Source organism: Lutzomyia longipalpis, chromosome 1 (genome assembly GCF_024334085.1).
Source record: "Lutzomyia longipalpis isolate SR_M1_2022 chromosome 1, ASM2433408v1".
Taxonomy (NCBI): Eukaryota; Metazoa; Arthropoda; class Insecta; order Diptera; family Psychodidae; genus Lutzomyia; species Lutzomyia longipalpis.
In genome coordinates this window covers 12,538,346-12,562,991 of record NC_074707.1, presented here as the reverse complement: position 1 = coordinate 12,562,991, position 24,646 = coordinate 12,538,346, and the positions used below count along the sequence as shown (strand labels likewise).

General features: G+C 38.7%; 1 protein-coding gene across 35 annotated transcripts; it reads right to left on the bottom strand.

The window, feature by feature from the left end:
* Positions 1–888: 888 nt before the first annotated feature.
* LOC129787968 (ankyrin repeat and KH domain-containing protein mask) lies at positions 889–24,550 on the bottom strand. Of its 35 annotated transcripts, none has more exons than XM_055823973.1 (22): positions 24,191–24,548; positions 18,371–18,409; positions 16,829–17,072; positions 16,116–16,173; positions 15,688–15,865; positions 15,326–15,473; positions 15,076–15,239; positions 13,540–13,954; positions 12,096–13,474; positions 11,934–12,027; positions 11,671–11,793; positions 10,802–11,103; positions 10,176–10,734; positions 9,924–10,106; positions 9,601–9,851; positions 9,242–9,505; positions 8,577–9,128; positions 8,192–8,510; positions 4,021–8,015; positions 2,986–3,951; positions 1,456–1,617; positions 889–1,315 (listed from the first exon to the last, which is right to left on the bottom strand). In XM_055823973.1, exons 1-22 carry the CDS (start codon positions 24,395–24,397, stop codon positions 1,295–1,297), a joined length of 10,623 nt encoding a protein of 3,540 aa, XP_055679948.1. In that variant the 5' UTR covers positions 24,398–24,548; the 3' UTR covers positions 889–1,294. The 35 variants fall into 35 exon arrangements, with proteins under 35 accessions (XP_055679948.1, XP_055680038.1, XP_055679964.1 ...); XM_055824063.1 differs by having other exon boundaries at positions 8,297–8,510; XM_055823989.1 differs by having other exon boundaries at positions 9,242–9,502.
* Positions 24,551–24,646: the final 96 nt, after the last annotated feature.

The window sequence follows — 24,646 nt, the reverse complement described above, 5'->3', positions numbered from 1 at the left end:
ACAACTAAGTTTTTTTTCTTATTCATTTTTTAACGCTCTCAATTCACAAAGAAATTACGCTCAACTATACGATTTTTGGGAATGGGGTTGGGGGGTGTTTAGGAGGGACAATAGAATAAAAAAAAATAAAAGGGGGAAAAATAAAAAAAAGCACTCAATTAAAAAAAAAGAGAAAATAAAACCCACATAAGCTCCAAGAGAAGATTTCACAAAGAAATATCTTCGCATTAGATTTTTTTTTTGAATTGTTTTTTCTTTCTTTAAACTCATGCAACTATTTTTCTATGCGCTTTATAGTTAATTTTTCTTAATTTTATTTCATGTTTTTTTTTTTTCATTTTAACCTTTTCATCTCTTTAAATTTACGTTTATTAATACATCTTTTTCATCATTTTTTTCTTCTCATTTCTCTTCTTTTTTTTTTAATAATGATTAACAGCAAAAGGTTGCTTCTATCTTTCACATGTCCTTTAATAATTTTTTTGTTTTCTCTATTACCATTTCTAATTCTTTTTTTTCGAGAATGTATGTGATATTACGTTAAAATAAGGGATTAGAAAGTACTTTTTTTTTAATGAAAATTCGCAAGTTTTTTCCTCTAATTTATTATTCTTCCAACTTTGACAAGATTTTCCCATTTAAAATCACTTTTCATCGTTTTTTTTTTCTCAATATTCCATTCGGTTCGTCTATTTTCTTTTTCTTTGCTAAAATGTTTTTTTTTCATGTCTGTAAGAGTTTATTGCTGCATTTTGTTAATTCTTTTTCTTTAAAAATAACACATCAAGAGCAGAAAAATATCATGTCGGGATTTTTGAAATATGTAAACAACCAAAAAATAGAAATTTGAGAGAATTTTTTGTTTTCTTAAAAAAAAAACAGTTTCGGTGCATTTTTCTTTTTCAATATATTTTTTTTTCTTTCAAGTCTTCCAGCAGAAAACATTTTAAGTATAAACTTCAATACGATATTTTTTTGTATTATTAAGAACATCATGACAAACAGGACAAGTTCATTGTGGTTTTATAAATTAAATTCTTGTTTTTTTGTTTGTTTTCAATCTCCTAAAATTCTTTTAGCAAACATTCTGTGAGAAGTTGATTATAGTTTTTTTTTTCATTCTTATGTGAAGAGAAACAAAATAATTAAAAAGGTGTTTATGTATGTTGAATAAATCGGGAGAGAAATATTTCATTTCTTTTTTTTAACTTTCTTCTATGGAATATAGTGAAAAGTTTTTTTTCTTTCTTCATACTATGTGTAAATATCTGATGAAATTCACGGCATTCCTAACTCAATTTGTCCATTTCCAGCCCTAGAAGCAAAAATTCTCTTGTTTACTCTAAAGAAATTCTCGACTAAAGGGGATAGGATTTTTCTAAATATATTTTTAATTTTTTATATTTTTCAAAAATTAATTATTAAAAATATGAGAAATTATTTAATATGCCTTACATGTTTTTCCGGTTCCCAAGATTCTATTTTATCTGGCAGTTGCCCAATATCAGCAGAGTGCGGCATAAAGGGTGTGTATTGAAGGGACTGCATCAAATTCATATTTTGCGGTGTAGGACCAACATTTCCACCTCCAGCATGATGGTAGTCCAATTGCATGTGCTAAAGATAAAAAGAAAGAAGAAAGCCGCAGCATTCGAGAAAATAGAGAACATTGCATTAGAATTATTTTGCAATTTCTTTTAAAATAATTAAATTTGAAGATTAAAATTTAAGAAAAAAAATAATCCCAAATCAAATTATTTCACTAAAGTTTATACCATTTTCTCATTTCTTTTACTTACTCCTCCGCATGTAATTTTATTTTGCATAAATATTTAGCACACTACACAGGTAAAGAATAGAGATGAAGAAGGATTGAAAGAATCATTCAAAAGGTTCTAAAAATTATCCATAAATTACTTTTTTTTTTATTTTCCATAAAATTCTTTCAATTTTCTTACGTTTTTTATTGGGATTTGTTTAAATTATTAATGCGTTGTATTTTGATTTATCATTTTGTTGCCGTTTGACATTTCAGTTCTAACGTTTGACGTTTTTTTTCTTCAATTTGACATTTCTATTTACCCTTTGACGTTTCTTTTCTGTTGCATGACGCATTTTTTTAGTTTTATGTTTCTTTTCTTAACGTTTGACGTTTTTTTTTAAAGTTTGATCTTATTTCCAACGATTAAAACTTATTTCTTCCTCATCACTCAATAAAAATATTTTAACTGAAAGATATTTTAAAAACTGGAAACTCCAAGAGCTTTACGAGAAATGTATTCCAGCGAATATTTTAAGGTTAAAAAAAGATTCTAGAAGCCGAGATTTATAAAGATTGACATTATTAAGCCCTAACGATAATTACTTTCAAATACACAGCTCCAACAGCAAAGAAAACGCTGGAAATCCTTTTGATTTCTCAGTTTTTACGTTAAATTATTTTAATGCAAGAATATTTTAATGTTTTTCATGGAGATGCTCGCAGTAATGTTGTGTTTAACGTTGGTTTTTTATTCTTCTCCTTATGTTTTTGTGACATAAGTGCTCCGTACTTGCTCTGTAAGTTTCTTTGTTAAGCTTGAGAAGAGAGAATTGAAGAATTTTGTATTTTTTCGTGAACTTGAAATTGTATTGACAGAAATGTTTGTCCTTTAATAGAGCCTGAGGATGTCAATAAATTTGACGAAACGCCGCTAGTGAGCAGAAAAGGAGTGCTTTTATTCTTGGGCTGCATTTCCGATGATTTTCTTCGTAAACAGCTCTTGAAATTTTTTATGCAATTTTAACGTTTTAAATTTCCTTTCTAATGTTTGAAATTCTACTTTTTTTTCATTATTCATTCCCTGGTAATCTCAACAAGTTTTTTCTTAAAATTTGCAATAAATTACTAATTTCTTTTGAATAATTCCCAAAAACAAACCCCAAAAATCCCCAAAAATAAAAAAATTCTTTTCAAAAAAAGAAATTTTCTAGAAAAAAACTCACCGAAAAATGATCGTGAGGATGGAGGTCATCTGTGGGAACATATTGATTGCGCATGGGCATCATCCATGGCTGCTTATCGACAATCCACGGGTGCATTTGTCCCGAATTATCCATCTCCATTGGCATTTGCGGCGGTTGATTCTGCGTGACAACATTCGAGTTGTACCCGTACTTCCAGCTGGCACGTTCTGTGCCAATTGGTCGCGGCATCTTCCTACTATCGTCCGCCGTTTGATTGGACAGCACACCATTTGTCGTGGCTTGGGGTGGATTATTGGGAGACATGGAGGACGGTGAGCCCAAATTGAGCGTGAATCCATTCTCCATGTTGAGGATCTCCCGCGGTGACGGCAGATGGGATAAATCGTACCAGCGTCCATTGTTATTAACCTGCCCCTGAGACCCAGGTTGCTGCTGCTGCGTCTGTGGCTGTGGCTGCGATTGAGGACGTCCTGGTGTTGGGTTGTACGATGCAAGTGGTGGCATCTTGCTGTACTGCCCACTCATACTGCCACCGCCACTATTTCCCCCGCCAGGTGCCCCACCGGCTGTGCCCTGATTCTGCTGGAAGATATTCCCAAATTGATTCGGATGCTGCTGCTGTTGCTGCTGCGTCGACTTTGATGCCTGCGACACTTGTTGCTGCGGCTGTGGCGGAGCCTGCTGCTGCTGTTGCTGCATCGAAGAAAAGACCGTGGCACGGGGATTGAGACGCGACATATGAAGGGGATTCCCAGCACCGAGTCCGAGATGCTGGAACGGCGGTGGGTGGCTGGCATCGGAATTTTGGCTGTAGTTGAGCATATGCTGCGACGACGATGCACTACTTCCGCTCGTTCCACTTGCATTCATCGAGGATTGCGACTGCAGGTTGTCAAATAGATTCTGACGTGCTCCTGCACCACTGCCAACGGGTGCTTGTACACCACTCGAATATGAATCCATCTGGGAGCCCACAGGTCGGACCTTGAGAAAATTATTCGATTGAGAATTGTTCTTGAGTGAAGAAGGGAAATTCTTTGTGTGTTGGCTTACTTGTGACATGTTGCTCATAATTGGACGCTGCACGGCCAAATTTGACGGCGGTGGTGGTTGAATTGTCTGCGTTGTTGGTGGTTTAATTATGGAGACACCACTACCGCCGCTTGAAGCTGACTGCGATAGATCGTACACCTGAGCAGACGGTGTCACCTGAACCGAAGCCCCGGAGAGATTTTGCGACGTTTGCGATTGTGCAGTACCCGTGGCGGTGGTGATGAGAGTCGTAGCAGCATTCCCCGTTGACGGTGCCACACTGAGATGGTGCCCAGTTGATGGTGGTGTGATGGATTGACTGCTCGTCTTTATGCTAACTGGACTACTGACGGTATTCCCACGATACCCAGGTGCTTTGGATGCATCCGCCTGCAGTGGTGCAACATTGTTGTACATCTGCTTACTCTCCCACTGACTCCCGTAGTTGTCATTGAAGAGCGAATACTCATGCGCCTGGGCACCGTGCAGCTGACTTATCTTCGTCTGAAGCTGCGCAGCAATGCTACTTGCCGTACTACCGCTACCACCGGCACCAGTGTTGCCACTCTGATGTATTGCTGATCCCACAGCGAGACTCGTGTCTGACATGGACGACGACACAGGCAGTGCTTGTTGCTTCTGCAGAAGCGGTGATTGTGTTACATTCCTCGCTATTGGCGGACCAATTGGTGTGATGGAACGCGGTGGTCCATTTGCATTGCCAATGCTCGATGTGGCCGTTTCAATGGTCGCCTGCGAGAATGGCGGTGGCTTTGCATTCGAACCAATAACACCCACATTCGGCGGTGCTTGTTGCGGCGTATTGGCAAACGGTGCCGGCAGGTTTTGACTATTGGCACTCACACTGTGGTGCTTGGGACTCATTTGCACAACACTGGCGGGGGCAGCTGATTGCTGGGCCGCACTACTCGCCATGAGAGTTGATGTTGATGTGACAATTGTTGTCACGCTGGATGTCATGACCTTCTTAGCATCACTCGCCTGGCTCGTCAGGAGTTTCGAGGCAAATGTTCCCGGTGGCCCGGACATACTCATAGCTGGTGTTATGTTCTTCGTTGTCGTCGATTTGAGCGACATAATGGCCCCCGTGAAGGACATGGTGGTCTTTGTGGTATTGCTACCGCTGGAGACACTCACGGCGCTCGAGACGACGGGACGTTTGAGAATTTCGGGATTGGAACGCGATGTATTCCCGGCATTGCTGGAGATAGCACCACCAGATCGACTCTGCTGATGACTCGACTGATACACCTTCGATTGAGCAGTACGCGAAGTATTTGCCGTCGATGCCGATGAGGACATTATCTTTGTGGTAACAACCGAGGAGGCAGCACTCGCGGGAATCTGCTTTGATGAGTTGGCAATCTGTTGCTTCGCCATACTCGTTGTCTTAATCTGAACTGCACTCGACGACGTTGTAGCGATAGATGTGGAAGCGGTGTAGCTGCTCGATGCCGTTGTAGTCGGTGGTTTCTCGCCCCAGTATCCAATCGGACCAATTGATGGGGACGGTGGAACGGGTTTCACATTCGAATTGACCTTCTGCAGAATTTGCAGAATATCAACATCGGGATCCTTTATGAGGGTCCCAATGAGAGAGTGCGCTTGTCTTGTTGCATCCGCTGATCCCTTTATTGTGATCCATCGATCACATTGGGATTTGCTCTGCTTCTCAACTTCAATATGAGCACCGGTGGCAGCTCTTATTGCATTTATATTGCTCCCACCGCGTCCGATAACGCGTGATATAGCATGCGTCGGTACGGCAATCTTCTTGCAACTCGGCTCACTCAGTGATGACACCTGCTGTTGCACGGAACTCTTGCGAACCACCTCCTTCCAACCTTCTTCGCGTTTCCCCGCTTGTTTCATGCTGCTGGAATTCTTCGATGAATCATCATGGGAATGACTCTTGGAGGAATTCTTGCCACTCTTCATGCTATATGACGATGATGTTGACTCAATTATCTCATGATCGGACAAATGTCGCGGGAAGTAGACAACTTTGCGACTTCCGGACGCCCCATCAGCTCCATTCGGCTGAATCGGTTGGGATGCACTTTTCTGCGCTCCACCACTCTCACGACTTGCCGCTAAACTACTAGCATACTCAGATTTCTTCTCTCCTCGCTGATTCTTCGATCTGAACTCCTCACGTGGTGCAAGATTCTCCTTCTCAACTGATCTCTTTGCCGCCTGCTCGGGCATTTTGATCTCCTCACGTCGTCCTTCCTGCTTAATCTCCCTCTTTGCATCCCTCTGCTCACGCATTTCTCTCGCCACATCCTTGGGATTCTTCGTACTCTTAATCACACTCTCTTCTCGCTTGTTCTTCACCACCAAATCAATGGGATTGGGAGGTGGGCTCTTTGATCGCACAATTTGCGGTTGTGACGTTGACGGTTGCGGCTGAACAGTTGCCGTTTTTTCCTTCCTCTTCTTCGCCTTCGTCAACTTACTCTGCTTCTCCATGAGATTGCTCGACTTTACATCGGCACTTGAGCACGACCCTTGGCTATTGGCATCAATTCCCGAATCTCCTTCCTCCTTATCGTGTGGCGGAACATTCTCAGGGCTTGATTCATCCTTCTCCCCATCACTCTCGTCATCTTTATCATCATCCTTATCATCCTGGGCATTCTTGGGTTCATTGAGCTTTCTCTTTTCCTCCTTCTTCTCCAGCTTCTTCTTCTTCTTCCGCTCACGCCTCCTCGCAGCAGCTGCCTTTCGACTCTCCTCCCGATTCTTCTCCATATCCAATTCCTCGAGGAGAATTGAGGCATTCTTATTTGCCTTCACTGCCTGCGCTTCCTTTGCCGCCCGGATGACCTTGACACATTCATGACATTTATCCAGCAACTCCTTATCACTCACAGTCGAAATATATCGCGTCATTTCCTGATCAGATGGGAATTGCGTGACATGGTTCACCATCCATTTGACAACCTTTGTGTGCCCCTTGCGGAATGCTGCCATGAGGCAGGAGACTTTGCGATTATCTTGTGAATCAATGTCAGCGTCGTGTGCATAGAGGATCTCAACAACTGCCAAGTGCCCACCATTTGCAGCTAGCCATAGGGGGGAATTACCTTTCTTGTTCTTCACCTCCACAGCTGCACCGCGGTACAGGAGAAGTTCCACAAACTTCACATGTCCCTTATCGGCGGCAATTGTGAGAGCTGTATCTCGGGAGGATGGAACAGGAGCAGCATTCACATCGGCCCCCTTGTCCAGCAGCACGCGTCCCACATCGATGTAGCCCCCACTTGCTGCCTCCATGAGTGGCGTGAGGCCCGTCTTTGCGCGATGCTCAACATTTGCTTTACGTTCCAACAGCAAATTCACCACTTCATGGCGCCCCTGGAAGCACGCCAGCGTCAGGGCAGTGTTGCGATTTGTCTCAATTTGGGCATTTATATCGGAACCCATATCAAGGAGGAGTTTCACAGCTTGAGTATGTCCATTCATTGCGGCCAGCATTAGCGGGGAGATCCCCAATTTGCTGCCAGTGCGCGAATTTATCTCCGCACCATGACTCAGGAGTAGTTTTATTATATTCACATACCCCCCACTTGCGGCAAGACTCAGTGGCGTATAATCAGACACATTTCGGTGCTCCTTATTCGCCCCAATATTAAGTAGAAGTTCCACAACTTCGTACCTCCCGCCAGAGCAGGCAAGCGACAGTGGAGTATCCTTTGTCCTCTCCGACTGTGCCTCCATCTCCGCTCCGTACTTAAGCAGTGCCTCAACAACTTTATCATGACCCGCCGTTGCCGCAAGGATGAGCGGTGTGAACCCCTTCTTGTCTCTATGCTCAATATTTGCACCCCGACTTATCAGCAATTCCACCAAATCCTCATGCCCTCCAGCACATGCCAGCGTAAGGGCTGTATCGTGATTTGAATCTGTCTCTGAATCCACATCAATCGTCTTATCCGGTGGACTTGCTCCCTGTACAGCGCACTGTTGTTGCTGTTGCTGTGCTGCTGCACCTGAAGTTGTTCCAATTCCAGAACAGCCACAAAATGGAAGAAGAAAAAGGAAAAGAGAATTGATTAATAAATTTAACAAATTAAAAAATCAATTCAAATAATGCAAAATGAGCGAAATGTCAAGAATAAAGAAACAAAAATAATATAAAAATCTTGTGGATTAACAAATGTTGTACCTGAAGCGTCAAAATTAAATCCTACTTGACTACCGGCAGGAGCTTGTCTTGCTACCGAATACCGTTTGCTCTCCTTGCGAGATGTTTTATCAGATCCTTTCTTACCTCCACCCGCAACAATTCCATTCGTTTTCACAGCAGTTGAGATGGCAACGGACGATGCCACCGCCGGTACCGCTGATGTTGGTGTTTGCACTGTACCCTCAAGTGTGGGGCTTGGGATGATATTGTTGAGATTTTGCTGATGTTGTTGGGCTAATGCCGTAACAGCTGTCATTGATGCACCCGACGGCAATTGTTGGGTTTGCGTTGCAACAGCCTGCAAAGGATTATTTTGTTTGTTTATTTTTATTCAGATTTTAGTCAGATAGAAAAGAATTTTTACTTGTGAGCTTTGAGAACAATTCTGCATTTGTTGGGCCTTTGAAAGTATTTGATGTGGTTGCAAAATTGTTAAATTCGACGGCAGCTGGACCTGTTGGATGGATTGCTGAAGATCAACACCCTGTCCACTTAGCAAACCACTCGTCTGCGTTTGGGCAATTTGCGACGCAATGATTTGCTGCTGTTGCTGCTGAAATTGTTGCTGAATTGGGCTGGAAATGATGGTTGACCCAGCTGCTTGTTGCATTTGCTGTTGCTGCTGCTGCTGCTGCTGTTGCGGTGGCATTTGGAACAGCAACTGCAGTGCCGGCGATTGCTTCTCAATGTCAACATTGAAGACAAACTTTGTCTGCTGTTGGGCATCACCAGACAAATTTTGTTGCTGCTGCAGATCCAATGTTGCCGGCAGTTGTGTCATTAACTGCGACTGCTGCACCTGCCCCGGTTGCTGGGCGAGGGCAAGGGACGATGCGAGAGATGTTATATTATTTGAGAGATGTTGTTGATCAATTGATGATGTTGGAATCATGGATAGAGATTGATTTTGTTGATTCTACACACAACAACAACAAAAGAGGCCCCCAAAAGAAAAGAAAAGAAGAAAGAAAGGAACAAGAATTAGAACTTTGTAATTTGGGGAAGGTTTTTGTTTGTTTGTTCATTTACTTGAAGTTGAGTCAAGAGTTGCAATTGTTCAACAGATAATTGCTGCTGAATTTGTTGATGTAGCTGATGATCGAACGTCATTATTTGATTTCGATGATCATCGCTAACCATTGACTGGCTCGTGGATGGCTGTTCAATTGGTTGACCAGCAGGAGCCCACTGATTACCCCAGTGTGTCTTACAGAAACTACTGATACCCATGAGGTTACCCATTGCATAGGCATCAGCTAAATCTGGGCAATTCAAATTCGCAGCCATTTCCTGCTTAATTTGGGTAACACACATAAGAAACATTTTCACACCTCATCTCCGCCCCTAACACAATTTATTTTCTTTTCATTTTCTTCAACGTTATTTACCTGAATAGCGACGGGTATATCGGTACCACTGTGTAAAGCATTGATGGCATCATCAATATAATCAGCCCATTCGTAGTTACAGATGGACTCCTTTGAGCCATCGATTGTGGTAACGGTGGCAACATTCGTCACATCATCCACATTTAGCGACTCCAGGGATTCATCGAGAGCTGGATAGATTTCACAATCACCAATTGTCTCAGCATCACTATCATCCACTGAAAACATATGCAGATGATCCTCGGAATCACCTAAAATTCCGCCCCCAAAAAGATCCATTAAAAATTTATTCTTTAATAAAATTTTATTACTTTTGTATTAACCTTGCTCAATTTGTTGACCATCATTCTGCTGCAGCAAGAATTGTTGATTAACATGCACAGATTTTGGGTGCATCATACTATCATCCTGTTGCGGATGTTGCTGAACAAATTCTGGATTTAAATCCGAACTTATATCATGCATTACTTCGGACATCATACGAGAAATGACAGAATAGTCATTGTCTGTGCCAAAAAAAAAATCAAATAATTAGCATAAAAGAAAATTTCCTAATTCTTTATCGATTAACTTACTGTTTGCAATATTCTTTGACGAATTATTGGGTGATGTTGGCAGTCCACAGTTTGCACCACTTCCCGATCCACCTGTCAATTGATTCTCCGTGGGACTCTTCAATTGATCAGCAATGAAACGCTGAGCAATCTTCTGTAGCGGATGATTCGGCAATTGAGCCACCATTTGCCACATCTTCTGATTCCACTGCGAATTCAGCTGTTCATCACTTTCACTCGTCCCCAGGATATTTTGGTTATTCAAATTCTGCGTAATGCTCGTTAGTGTGGACGTTGATTCCGTCCCGCAGTCCCCACTTACGGGTAGAGTGGATGAGGTTGCCGGTACGAGATTTGGTGGAATTGGTTGCTTTCCCGGCGACGATGGGGGCATTTGACGATTAACCGACTGCAGATGCGAAATTTGTTGAATATTCTGCGTTATGTTGGCTAGTTGTTGCTGGATTAGAGTTTGTGGTGCTCCCGGTTGTTGCTGTTGCTGCTGCTGCTGCGCCAGACTAAGCGTTGCGAGTGATTGCTGCAGCAGCTGAAGATTTTGCTCCGACGATGGAATCACAGGCTATACAACCCAAATCAATAAATACCCAAAATAAACACACACAAAAAAAAGAGAGAAGAAAACTCACCAAATTGTTGTAGATAGACACCATTTGATTCTGTTGCAGAACCGATCCACTCTTGCGGATGTTGCCTTTACCATCCTTCTTGGAGACGGGTTTCACCTTTGGCCGATCACTAATCGCCGTATTCTGCGACACTTCCGACGGTGCAATTATCTGTGTTGACGTTGTTGTGGATGGAATAGCTGCTGTTGATGCTTGCGCTGATGTTCCACTCGTCGCAGTTGTTGTTGTTACGCTTTGATTGATTGATGTCGGAAAGGAACTCGTCGTGATGAGGAACGTATTATTATCCGTTGCTTTCCCACCTAATAATTTTTTTTTATTTCATTATTTTATCATTAAAATGCGTTGTTTTGCAATCTTTTTTAAAATTTTAAAATGAATGGTAGTGATGAAAATTAGATTAGATATATTTTTGTTCTTTAGTAAAGATTTTATTACTAAAGCCTCAGATTAATCATTTCCTGGTAGAAATTTCAACAAAGAAGTTTAGAATATTGAATGAGGAAACCAAAACTTCCATCTTCTTCCAATTTAAATCATGTCCTGATTAATTTTCTCGAAGAATCTTTGCCGTATGTTTAAGATTTCTTGAAATTTCCTTTAAAATTTTGAAAACTTTCAATTATTTCCATCCAAAATTTGACTTCCTCACACTTCTAACCTTCTTCTAAGATTTTTTTTTTATTTTTAAATCTAATTCCAGAAATCACGCAAGAAATTTGCAAAAAAAAAAAACAAATCAATTAGAAATTAGTGAAATGTAGCTTTTTTTAACATTTTCTTTTTGAAAACTTTTTGAAAGCTTTGGTCAATTATTTTTGCTTGTTTGTTGTTGTTTGTTTTTGTTAATAAATTAGATGAAAACTTGCCTGCAACAAAGGTGGCTACTGCGGCAGACTGAATTGGGCCCCCGGCGGGCATTCGGCCCAATATTGGGGTCCCAGATGTGAGACTAATGCCGCTGGCACCACATAACATGCCTATATTGATTTCTTAACGTATATAATATGATTTGACCATAAGTATGCTGCCTTATGTAGGCAAAACAATGATAACTCTCTTTCTCTCTCTCTCTCTGAAGAGAGTTAAAAAGAATTGAAAGAAAATATGAAAAGTTTTTTTTTATACAAACCTTGAGCTGATGGTGTTGTTATGTCTACGTATGCAGAACTTGGCAAAAGTGTCGATGGTACGCCTCCCTCGCAAAGTACCTGAAGATTCGTGTTCTACAAAACAATGTGAATTTGTTGAAAAAAAAATTCATCCAAGAATTCATCAAAAAAAAAAATTCTACCTTGTGGAATTCCTCAAGAATCTTCTTCTCAGCAGTCGGTAGATTAGTTGTCACATAAATGGAGTTCTCATCCTCACCCAGAGGTTGGGAGCGAACCTGCTGAGCCTCCGATGTAGTCAAATTGGAATCATAAGGTATAACGGAGGGTCTCCCCTTGCGAGAGAGCCCCTTCTGTTTGGCAGTTATCTGTTGATTGCCACTTGCAACGTTATTCGGTGGCTGTGGTGCAATATGCTGCTGCTGCTGCATCTGTTGATTGCCATCAACAACATTCCCCACAATTTGGTTAACAACACTCGGCTGTGCAAGAGCCAGCCCCTGTGCCAGACCATCCGTAAAGCCCGCCTGCATCTGGAACATGCGCATCTGGGCGAGAATTGAATCCGTCTGCGGTGCTGTTAAGCCACCCTTTACACTATCCAGGATAACATTCGTTCCCGCCACATCGGCAGCTGCTGCCATCATCTGCTGCTGCTGCTGTTGCCCATCATCCTTCCCCTGGAGCTGCTGCTGATGCAGAATTTGATGATTCGACACCCGAATTGCCTCTGGGACATCATGAAGACCCGGTGGTGCGGTGACAAGTTGCTGATTCTGCGCAAGATGAGTCTGCTGCGTGGACTGCTGTGCCCCCTGCTGCTTCGGCTGGTGCAAAACAATCGGTTGAATTGGTTGCGGTAGTTGCTTCTGCAACTTCTGCTGTTGCTCCGCATATATCATCAGCTGACTATTCGTAATCACATCCGTTGGTGTTTGGGGCATTTGATTGGCATTACTCATTGAATGTGGGTAATCAAGGAGCAATTGCACAACCCCAATGTGACCACCCTTGGCAGCCTCAATCAACATTGTGCTGTTATCCTTGAGCTTATAGAAGGGATCAGCTCCACTCTTCAGGAGTAATTCCACAACAGCTTGATGCCCACCAGCACATGCAAGGGACAACGGGGTGTGATCATTATTGGTTGTCTGTCGATTCACATCGGCTCCTTTTGCAATGAGAAATTTTACGGTGCAAATGTGACCAGCACGGCATGCCTTCATCAATGGGGTACGTCCCCCCTCTGATTCATGCTCCAATTCAGCCCGATAGTACAGCAGCACCTCCGCAACTTCCGTATGCCCATTCTCGCACGCATACGTGAGTGCTGTGTCGCCCGTTTGTGTCTGCGCATGTACATCCGCATTATTCTCAAGCAGGAACTTCACGAGATCCAGATGACCCTCCTGGGCAGCCTCCATGAGTGGTGTTGATGCACCCAATTCAATGTCTGCACCATTTTTAATCAGGTAATCAGCCACTTCTAGAAATCCACCGCAACACGCAAGTGTCAGTGCCGTCTCTTGAGTTTCCTCAGTTTGGGCATTGATGTTTGCACCTAAAATATGATTTTTTGTTGATTAATCTCCTGGAAAGTTTGGAAATTAAAGAGAAATTCAGTACCTTGCGACAGAAGCAATGCAACCATCTCCTCATGCCCCTCTCGTGCTGCTTCCATGAGTGGTGTGTACCCCTCATCGTTCACCTCCTCAATATTGGCACCACGCTCAATGAGCAACATTGCAAGATCAACATGACCACCGCATGCGGCAAGGGTAAGTGGTGATTCAAAGGAATCCGTTGGCATATTCACTTGAGCCCCTGAATCGAGAAGGAGACGCGCCACTTCAACATGCCCATCCATTGATGCCTCCATGAGGGCCGTATGCATTTCATCCGTCTTATGCTCCTGATCTGCTCCAGCCTCCAACAGGAAGCGCACCATATCGAGGTGCCCTTTGTAGCAGGCAAGCGTAAGAGCACTTTCCTTGAACTCATTCGAATGGGTATTAATACCGGCGCCATGGTCAAGAAGGATCTGCAAGAAAAAAATACATTTTTAATTATTATTTCTCTCTGTGCTCTGCCTGGTCACATCTCTTTCCAATGAAATCTTTTCCATAATTCAAACAAAATAGGAAAACAATTCAATCATCAACTATCACGAAAATATTCAAGAATTTATCCAACTCTTTGTATTGAAGAAAAAATCAATGACAAAGCATAATTTTTTCATGACAAATTATTATCGAAAGAATTCGTCAAAAGTACTCCAGCGTACGGAAATTCTTTACTGAAATAACGTATCCATTGATACACAAAAAAAAATCAAGAATTAGCTACAATTAACATTTACAAGAATATCATATTGTATTCTGGTCTGTTGATTAGCAAATATTTGGCACGTATCCATATTCAATATGAATCATCGAAAAGTTTCCACCTCACTTACAAAATGATTTTTATTTTATTGAAACACAATCATCAGTCAAAATAAAATACTTTTACTTATATAATTCCCTCTCAATATTATAGAATTTGAGAATTTCTTTTTGCCTCAATTAATTTAGAATTAACATTTGGTGAAAAATATAATTAACCCACATTGTTAGTTTTCTAATAAGCAAGAAAAAAAAATTCCGGGAATTCCCTCTAAAAAATCTATTCAAAATAAAACATGAGAACATCTTTAATTGCATCCCTCATCAAATTCCCCAATGGCTTCTCTACATAATTACGCTGATGTTGATTTATACGGGCAAATATATTAAATTACAATGGTGGACGACGTCAAGCTCATAACCAGGAATCATTACGTGGCATAGATTTTGTTATTTGAAAGAATTTTCAATCGAATTGGTTTAAATCTCAACAAATTCTTGATGGGGGATAGTTGATAATTGAATAAGGAAATTACCATCAGATAAGATCAAAAAGTGGTCACTGCTTCAAAAGTATAGAATTCACGAATGTAAACTCAATATACTTTCCGAGTTTGAAGCTCAGATCTCGGTTTTAATCATTTGGTGGGAAGATTTAAGCCCCCCACAGACTACAAACTAAAGCTCCTTTAATACATTGATTAAAAGCCTCTAAAGTCTGTGGGCGTGATAATTTTGGGGGAGAAATAAAACAGACAAAGAAAAGAAAAATCCTTACCTTGGCCACTTCAACATGCCCAGCAGATGCAGCCTCCATGAGTGGTGTGTGCCCATTCTCATTGTGATCCTCAACATTGGCACCATTCGCTAGAAGTTCTTGAACGGCGGCCACATGACCACCGGCACATGCATACATGAGTGGTGTGTTACCTATTGGAGTTACTATTTATCAAAAAATATATCCAAATATAACAAAATATTGATGTTTTTGCGGTTTTATAATTCATCATACAACACAAAATACTGACCAGTTGATGATTGGGCGTTCACATCGGCGCCATGACTTATCAATAGTTTGATGATATCAACGTGACCAGCTGATGCTGCCTCCATTAGTGGCGTACAATCATTCTTCTGTCCGCGATCTTCCACTTGAGCTGACATAGCTAGCAGGACCTGTGATGGCCAAATGGACACGAAAGGAGAATATTTTTAGAAATTGAACCTTTTTTTTTGTTGTTGTTGGTTTTCCCTCAACACCCCCACATTGCACGAATATATTTCCATTAACCCATCTCCCCCCCTTCATTGCAACATATATGTCTCTATATCGTGCGCCACTCTCTCTTTCTCTCTCCCACTGTATGTGGTTGGGGTTGCAAAATCTCACCTGCGCAAGCTCGTAGTATCCAGCAGAACATGCCAGAGAAAGTAAAGATTCGCCATCATCAGTGCCCTCGTTGATTGTACTATTTCCCTCGCCAAGAAGACGACGTACCGCATTGACATCATTATCGGTGCAGGCAGCAATTAAGGAACGTGAGAGTAAACTGAAACCACGAAGAATTCTACTTTAGATGAGTTTTTATCCTTTAAAAATTCCCCTTTTTGCTGATTTATATTCAAATTAGTCTTTTGCAAAAAAAAAGCATTAAGAAAATAATGTGTTTGTGGACAAAAAAAAAAGAACAGACCACAGTGAGGCGCAAACATCCGTTTTTCTTTTCATTTTTATTTTATTAGTCATTAAAGCAATATTGATGATTTTATTAGGAAAAAATGAGATTGAAAAAAAAAAGAAAAATCATTTAAACTTACTTTTTGTCACGTGGACTGCTATCAGATCGCATTCTATTCAAAGCTTGGGCAGCTTCATCTGTAAATGAGTAATTAAAGAAAAATAATATAAAAATCAACATTACAAATTTCATACATAAAATTATGTAAAAACATAAAAACTCGTTGCAAAATGAATTGTCACGTCTGGCATTTTATGATGGTGGCCCTTGCAATTGATATTTTTTATTAAATAGAAGAGAGAAAGAGAAAAAACTCTGACTGGATTTTATATGATTGAATGTAATTGCTGATCTTACGAAATACCTTTTAATCAGCAAATATTTCACCTATTTATGTTCATAAACCTATCTCTCTTTCTCTCTCTCACACACTTCTCACTATATTCGAAAAATATTTCACATAGTTAAGTAAATGAAAATTTAGTAATGCGGATAATTTGAATTTTAAATGTGCAATTTTCAGGCATTTCCCAGAAATTTTCAATTTAAAATTGTAAAAATATTAAGCGGGAAATTCTTCCTGGAAAATAATGTTCTTTTCCTCCGATTTGTGAATAAAATTGACAGAATTTTTATCCTTTATTCGAAAAGCTTGACAATTTTTTGTCCAATAAGACAATAAAGAAATAATTTTATTAAAATCTCAAAATAACTTCATATTAAATCATTTTGCACATAAAGTATGAAATGAATTGCAGATGCAAAGAGAGAGATAAGAACAAATTGGCAAACCTGCAGCTTCTAGAAGTGCCTCTAAGCGAGCCTTGGTGTCATGCTGACCCTGATCAGAGTCCCGATCATCACATTCTAATAAGTATTTAGGTCGACCATCATTTATATGAACGTCGGCCTCTTCATCCTCCTCGTCGTCTTCATCATCCTCCTCATCATCTTCATTGTCGTCATTCTCACAGCTATCTGAGCATGATCCTTGTATCTCGACCAAATCATTCTGGTCCAGCGGAAAGGAGTCAACCTACAATGAAAACAGAAAGAAAACCCAAAATTAATTTCTCGAAAAATTTATTTTTTTCTAAATTAATTTTCAATGAATTTTTCCTTTTCTGTAAATATCTGTTAAATCAAAATATTATTCCCAAAATTGACAATATCACACAAAAATTTGTTTTTTTTTGCGTCAATAGCAGCAGTTAATTGATTTTTTTGGCACATAAGTAAATCCATCATGCGGACAAACACTTTTTTTTTAACATAAATCATCCATTTTCAATGGGATTTATACCTAATTTTTTTCATTAAGACTTATAAGGAATAATTTTGTTAGGGAGAAACAGAGAGAGCAAAATCTTAAGGTTTACAATTTTCTATAAAAGGTTCACCAAAAAAAAAAGAAGAAAAACAAAAAGACAAATGAATAGAATTGAGCGGTGTGTGGGACAAGAGAGACCTACAGAGTTGGTCGGAAATGCCCAATAAAGAAAGTATAGAAAATGAACCATTCATCGCAGCATAATTCCTATACATATTTTATATTTTATACAACAAGTATATAATGGAGAGAGGAGGGAATATTGTGATAGTGCTTTTTAGATTAACAAACACACAGACACACATTCACCCAAACACAGCCGACGTTTAATTCTCATCGCGTATATCTCATTTAACTTGCAACTCTTCAGCACGTAAATATTGATTTTTTGAATATAAAGTTCCTCTTTTTTTAACACATTTTGTTTGTCTGATAACCTAGTCCAATGACCACTAAAAGTTATATGTGCTGTACAAATTAAAACACAATGCACGGTGTTTTTTTTAGCGCATAGACAGACAATATTTATTTTAATATTTCACTTTGCTAAAACTTTTATTATATTTCATTGTTTTTTTTTAGTATGAATTGCAAATTTTGTTGGTATATAAAACAGGGTAAAAAAAAACGTTATTTCACAATAAACAAAAATTTACAAAAAAAATGCTATTAGTTAATCAAAGAAGAGAAGAAAAACAATCAAAAATTTGTTAATATTGGCACGATGAGGTCTAAGGCCAGCCAGAAATTGCATTTTTTTCGTATTAGAATGCTTTTACGTTTTTCTGTGTAAATTCTTATATAGAAAAATAAACAAAGAAAAACAATAAAAAATCAACTATTATTTTTTTTAGATGCATTATTAAAAAATAAAAGTCATAAAATCGTATTAGATTATTTTAAAACTTTTACAAAAAAAAGACATTTTTATAATATGTATAAAAAAAACTCTCTCAAAAGCCGGATATTGCACATTTAGATACCTCGAGATCCGGCAAACTTACCAATAAGTCTGGCCTTAGACACAAGCATGCCAGCAAAATCTAAAAAAATATACGAGAATATACTAACGAGTTTTCAGTACTTCACCTTTATATATTAATTAGGTATTCAAAGTGGCAATTTTATTGGGAAAAAATATTGAAAAGTTTTTTTTTTATCTAATGCGAAATTTTTCTATGCCTTTTTCACATTCATTGAAAAAAAATAAAGCTTCCCAAGGATGAACGTTTTATTGTTAAAGTCATTGCATATGAAATGACCAACTTTGTTTCTTTTTAAAGAAAAACTTATCAAATAGTTTATGACTCACGTCTAAATCTATTGACAAAATAGCCCAGCGGGACAAAATATTCGCATTTAGTGAGCTTTCTCAACATGAAGAACATAAGTTCGAATCCCATAATGACACAATAATTTTGCTTCACATTTTTTTTTAAATATCCTGAAAGTAAAATACTGAGGGTAACCACAAAGTTTAGTGACCTGAATCTCTTCAAAATTCTCAATTATCTTTCCTTTGTCTATGGCTCAATATATTCAGGCAATAGACTCTTATGCAAATGACCACTGCCTGGTTCAAATAATGGTCATTTTAATGCTTATTTTCAATTTGAAAAAAAAAAATCATTTACAAGGGTTCGATACACCCTTCCTCGTGAATAGATCCCATTTTCAATTTCATCACAAAAACAGCCCCCAACTACAATGTATTCTGCCCAACAATGGAATAATGGTCATTTCATACCAACTTTACTACCCCCCATACAATCACAAACCAACACTTCACTATCAATTTTGATTGTAATCAATAACAAACCCCCTTATTTGCATGGAGAATGTAAGAGAATTGTGTGAGTACACGGAGAAGATGAATGAAGTTTTTAAAAACTCTTTTGCACTTGCGGAACTATATATATATATCGCCCAGAACACCTCAAGTATGACGAGCAAAAGAATTCCAAGAAGAAAAATAAATTTAAAGAAAAAAAATCATGTTTCACAGATATCTCGAATGCAGAGCCATTGAAAAAAAAGGAAGGTTACTTGAAAATGTCTTCCACCTTGCCGTAGCATAATAAACTATTTCATTCTGTCTCTCCTTCTAAAATTCCAACCATACTTTGTGTGCCCTCCCCTCTTGTGTGGATTGGTTGCGTTAGGAAAGTGGAAAAAAAAATTACCCATTCAGTATGGTTCAAATAATCCTCAATGCATTCGCAACTTATTGCACGATGAAGTAAAAAAAAAAAGAAGGTACAAATTTTGTAAATTCTTTTCAACTAATCTCCTCTCACTCTATTCAGTTTACATTTTACAACAATCTCAATCGTCAGCAGAGTGAGAGACTTTGTAGTAAACTTTTCAAGGGTATATTCTATGTAAAATATATACAATTAACTTTGCTTTTTTTTGCGAAATCAAATAGTTGCGTGCAAATTTTATTTAAGGAAATATACTATGAGTCATTAACCTCTGTCTTTTTATGTCTTTCTTTTTTTACACATATATAAAAGAAAATTCTATTGTGTGCCAAATCTGTGGGACTTTCGAAACACTAACCGCACTACTATTTTACCATTTAGGTTTGTCACTTTTTCCTCCTTTTCAATATCTTTCTTTTTTTTTCTTCTTCTTCATCTTTTGCTTTCAACATTACATAACGTTTTGTAAATCAAAAGTTCTGTTGAAAAATACCTCAATGTTTTTACAATGAATGAGTGTGTGTATTTTTTTGAGTCACAAATGGATAAAATTTCAAAAACACAATCAATCAGTTTTCTTTTAAAACTAAAAACATAATAAAAGAACACTATACTAAAATCAAAATCATCATAATTGAAAAGTCCTACAGAAGAAAAATGGCTTCATGTCGAAAGTTTTGAGTAAGTTCTCAAGAAACTTATAAGGAGTTTTCTTGAATTGGCGCTCATAATTCAATAGCATTATAATTGAAGTGCTAAGACCAATTGTTCCGTCGCATGAGATTCTGGAAAATTTTAAATTAACTTTTAAGATTGAGAACATACTTATTACACTGGAATATAACTTGTGCACATTGCACCACGAGGAGAGTGTCTTGAAAATGAGTAATTTGCACAAATTTACATATTTGTCTTTAAATTAACAAGTTTCACATTTAGACTTGTATATATTGTCTCTCTTTTTTTTTAAACAGTGAAACTTTGTACAGTACAGAAAATAAAAGAAAAAAATGTAGACTAATTAACATGGAAGAAATAAGTAATTAAGGACTTGGTATATAATAGAATATTATTGTTCAGTTCGTGGCACAATGGTTAGAGTATTCATCTTTCAACCAAAACATTCCTTGTTCGAATCAAAGACGATGCAACTTTTTTTTTAAATCGAAATTTTCCTTTTAAATTGAAGTTTTAACAATAAAACAGCGCAATCGAAATTCCAGACACTTTTTTTTATAAATAAACAGACCGCATTTTTATCCGCATGACGAGAATTTCTCTCCCACTTGTGCTTAATCTTTTCAAAATTCAAAATTCACCACACCCTCCTCTTAAACATGAGACGTTAATCCTTTAAAAAATGTGGTGGATGCAAAAGAAATTACAAATTCCTCGTAATTTTATCAATTAAGCATCTTTTAGTACAATATGTGTACGCTGTGTGTACTAATTCCTAAGAAGAAAAATTTATAATTCAGCGCAAATTAATTCACAGACGAGTGAGTAATGGAAATTTTATTCATGTGTACAAACCAATAAACGCAATTTTATACACACTTCCACTCGCAATTTGCGGATTCATCCACCAAGTATGCGCTCATCTCGCATATGGATGTGAATCAATCAATATTTGTGAGAGTTGTGCACCTTACGTGGGATGTCTTGCCGTTTAAATCTTATCTCTCAAACCTCACCACGTGGTCTCCTAGAAATGTCCCCCATTATTATCTCTTTTGCACCACAACTCCGCACTTGCTTTGCACTTATGCAGTACTGTGCAGTGCAGTGTATAGTATACCCAGACAAATGTTGTGGGTGTGTTTTCTTGTAAAATTCCCCAAAAAGTCTGTACATTCCACAATGACAGACTCTTCTTGTGTGACTCACTTGAATCATCCACCACAATTGCAGCTTATACTATGTATTGCTACGCGGTGGTCAAACATTCCCTCATTTTTGTCACACAATTGCAAATTAATTGAATTAATTCAGAGAATGGACAACGAGATGTATGTCATATTATTATTTCAAATAGTTACAGCGCGAGTTTTGTACTAAAAAACACTGCACCATTACACATCATTGGACTATACGCTATGTACCAATTTAGATGCACACACAGCACTTGTGTGTGATACAAAGAAAATGCCTTTTTTTCCTTCACTTCTCACATCTCTCTCAATGTGAAATGTTGTTGAGAAAAAAAAGCCATCATACACTTTATATTTTCTTGTGGTGCATCGCAAAAAAAAAAAGAGTTGTTGTACAAGAGAATGTATTTGTGATGAATTTTTCCAATCGATTGCTATATGCCACTGAATCCGTGGAGAAATGCGAGGAAAATATACAGAAGAAAGGGGAAGAAAGGGAAGAAAAGAAAACGCAACGAAAGGTCTTTCATATGCGCCTTATACAGTTATCATCATTCATGAATCGTCATTATAATTTTCCTCTCTGAAGCAAATTGTCATTATGGAAAATAACACAAAATGAATGGAAACTGTGGAATGGTACATACAGGTACACACAATACATCTAACGCTAAACTACCTCTAGCTCTACATAACATTGTGTCTCTCTATTTAAACACTGTCTTACTAAAGAGGCAAATAAAACTCTTAAAAATTGAATCTTTTTATACAAAAAAAAATCTACAATGAATGACCTTCCAAGGATTTTTAACCATTATGTCTAGTTATGTGCCTCAAAGACACACATTATATACACATAACTTTGTCATCTTATCAGTAAAATATCTCACAGTATGTATGTATCACCTTAGAGAAGAAAGGAAAGCGACATTCCGTGAAAATCAAAGTGCATCGTGATTTGATAAAGAACGTAAGACGAATAAAACAATAAAGATATTCGAAAGGCTACTCTAAGCAAGGAGAAATACCTAATGTTGAGAGATTATAGAGAAATTCATAGGATGCATTGAAAACAAATAAACTGATAAAAGAAAAGCAAAATATAATCTCTTTTGTGACGCCTAACCTAATATTTAATCTCCACACTTTGCTTTACTAATATTTGTGTTTATTTCAACCCTCAATTCTACGTAAGTTTGAATATTTTTCTTTACTTTTAATCAATTACTAACTAAAAGTTTTAACTGATTCTGCTTTAGAGTTTAAAATTAAAGAACTCTCGATTATTAAATTTTTTTACAAAGAATTTATTATTTTTTTTAATTACAATCTTTAAAAGACAATATAGTTTGACTTGGAGAAAGATAAAAGGTAGATAAAGCAAAAGAACGGATGTCCTTCCGGTCGTGAAGAGGTGATTGCACTCAATTTGTGAATCAAATAATTTTTTCCTTTACAAATTTTCCAAACAAACCCAAAAAAAAATTTCTTAAAAATAGCAAATTCCATCATTTGCAATATCAGCGAATTTTTGCGCAACATTCCATGGGGTATATTGTGTGAAAAATTGGCCGAATGATCAAGGAATATCGGGCCTGCCACAATAGATTTTTTTTCCTAAGTTATGATTACGTGAAGTGATTCGCATTGGGAGGTGAAAGAGAGGAAGACATGAAGCGCACAAAACTCACGATTAGAAATTTTTCGGGTCAATGTAATTTACTCAATCACCACAGAGAGCATAAATTTTTCATGGTATATAGATGGAAGAATGAAGAGAAAAAAGGCATCTACACACATAGATAATAATTGGAGGCTCATTCTCTCGTTTTGTGAGGCCTTCTCCATCGGCGCCCATTTTAGCACGTCTCTTTTCTTCCTCTCCTTTTGCCTTTCCCAACACAAAATATCGCGCTTTTTGGCGATTATATAGCACACCCGAAAATCCGCAGCATATATCCATCCACGCGAAGGGTTTGGGGTGGTGGTGGGTAGCCCAGCAGAGCGCAGTTGTCGGCACGTCGCAAAGCACCGACATCGCCGTCAAAGTGCCTGCTCATCGTATTGGTTGGATTCCAAGAACTTTAGGCGAACCTGGGCTTGATGATTGAAGTACACGTCAGGGGATTTTCTCGTGGATGCTAACCTAGTTGCAGAGAGCAGATGTTGTAGCCCACACTCTCTGTGCACAGCCGGTGGGGGATGTGATGAATACACTAAGGTATCGTTGTACGTCCGGGAAATGTAGACGACGACTGTGATGGTAGTCAGCCGGACGTCCGGAGGCCGATGCCCCCTTGTATTCCCGGACGCAGAAAATTCACCCAAATCGCACAACTATTGCCTCCATTCTCGCCGTCATATTTTGCCCAATGAATGGACGAACACTTTGCACTCTTCATCTTACACTGGCCTGTGCCTGCCTGCCTGCCTGCCTCAGCGCTTACAGTACTCGACCGTGGTCTCAGCATTTCAATTTTAATTTTCTCACATATAGTGCCTCCACATGGAGGGTGTATTTGTGTGCACAGTTGCGATCGCGACTAATAAATGTATACGGGAAGGTGAGGTGTGAGCATGTATTGGGGCAGTACATAGGAGAGAGAAGTATATAGAGAAAAAAGTCTCGAAGAAAAAATTTTTTGTCGTACATTCGACGAAATGGCATCCGACAAGATGAAAAAAAAAGGTTCCCAGAGAAAATTTTCATCCCCTCCGTTTTTCCACACCCTCGCACCCCCTTACATACCTCAGAGACAGACTCCTCATCACTTTCCGATGAGTCTGTGACCCGTGGCTGGAACTCGGGGAACGTTTCTGTATCCGATTTCGTTGGACTTGATGTGTTACTTGTGAATTTGTTCGATGGTGTCGACATTTTATTCCTTCCCGTGCTGCCTCTAACACTCACTTTACTTTCGCGTTTTAACCCATCAGACGGTCCTACATTCTGCATTTTCACCACGCACTTTCATCAACACCCATCCAAGAACAATTTTACGCCTTTTTCCAACACCGCACGACACTTTTTCTCAGGGAATTTTACCAAAAATTAGATATCCGTTCACACAGCAAAAAGAAAATGGAGGTCTAAAGGGTACTTCACTGAAATATGATTCAGATTCACTCGTGATTCCACTCAACTCTTTTCCATCTGATTCTACTTTCTTTTAAATTCGAATCAATTTACATTATATTGACCTTT

Excerpts from the sequence above, each read along its gene's own strand:
- LOC129787968 (XM_055823874.1), bottom strand. The coding sequence starts at position 24,397 with ATGCAGAATGTAGGACCGTCTGATGGGTTAAAACGCGAAAGTAAAGTG. Across the intron at positions 9,506-9,600 it reads ATATACCCGTCGCTATTCAG|CAGGAAATGGCTGCGAATTT; the intron begins GTAAATAACGTT and ends ACCCAAATTAAG. Across the intron at positions 8,511-8,576 it reads ATTGTTCTCAAAGCTCACAA|GCTGTTGCAACGCAAACCCA; the intron begins GTAAAAATTCTT and ends AATCCTTTGCAG.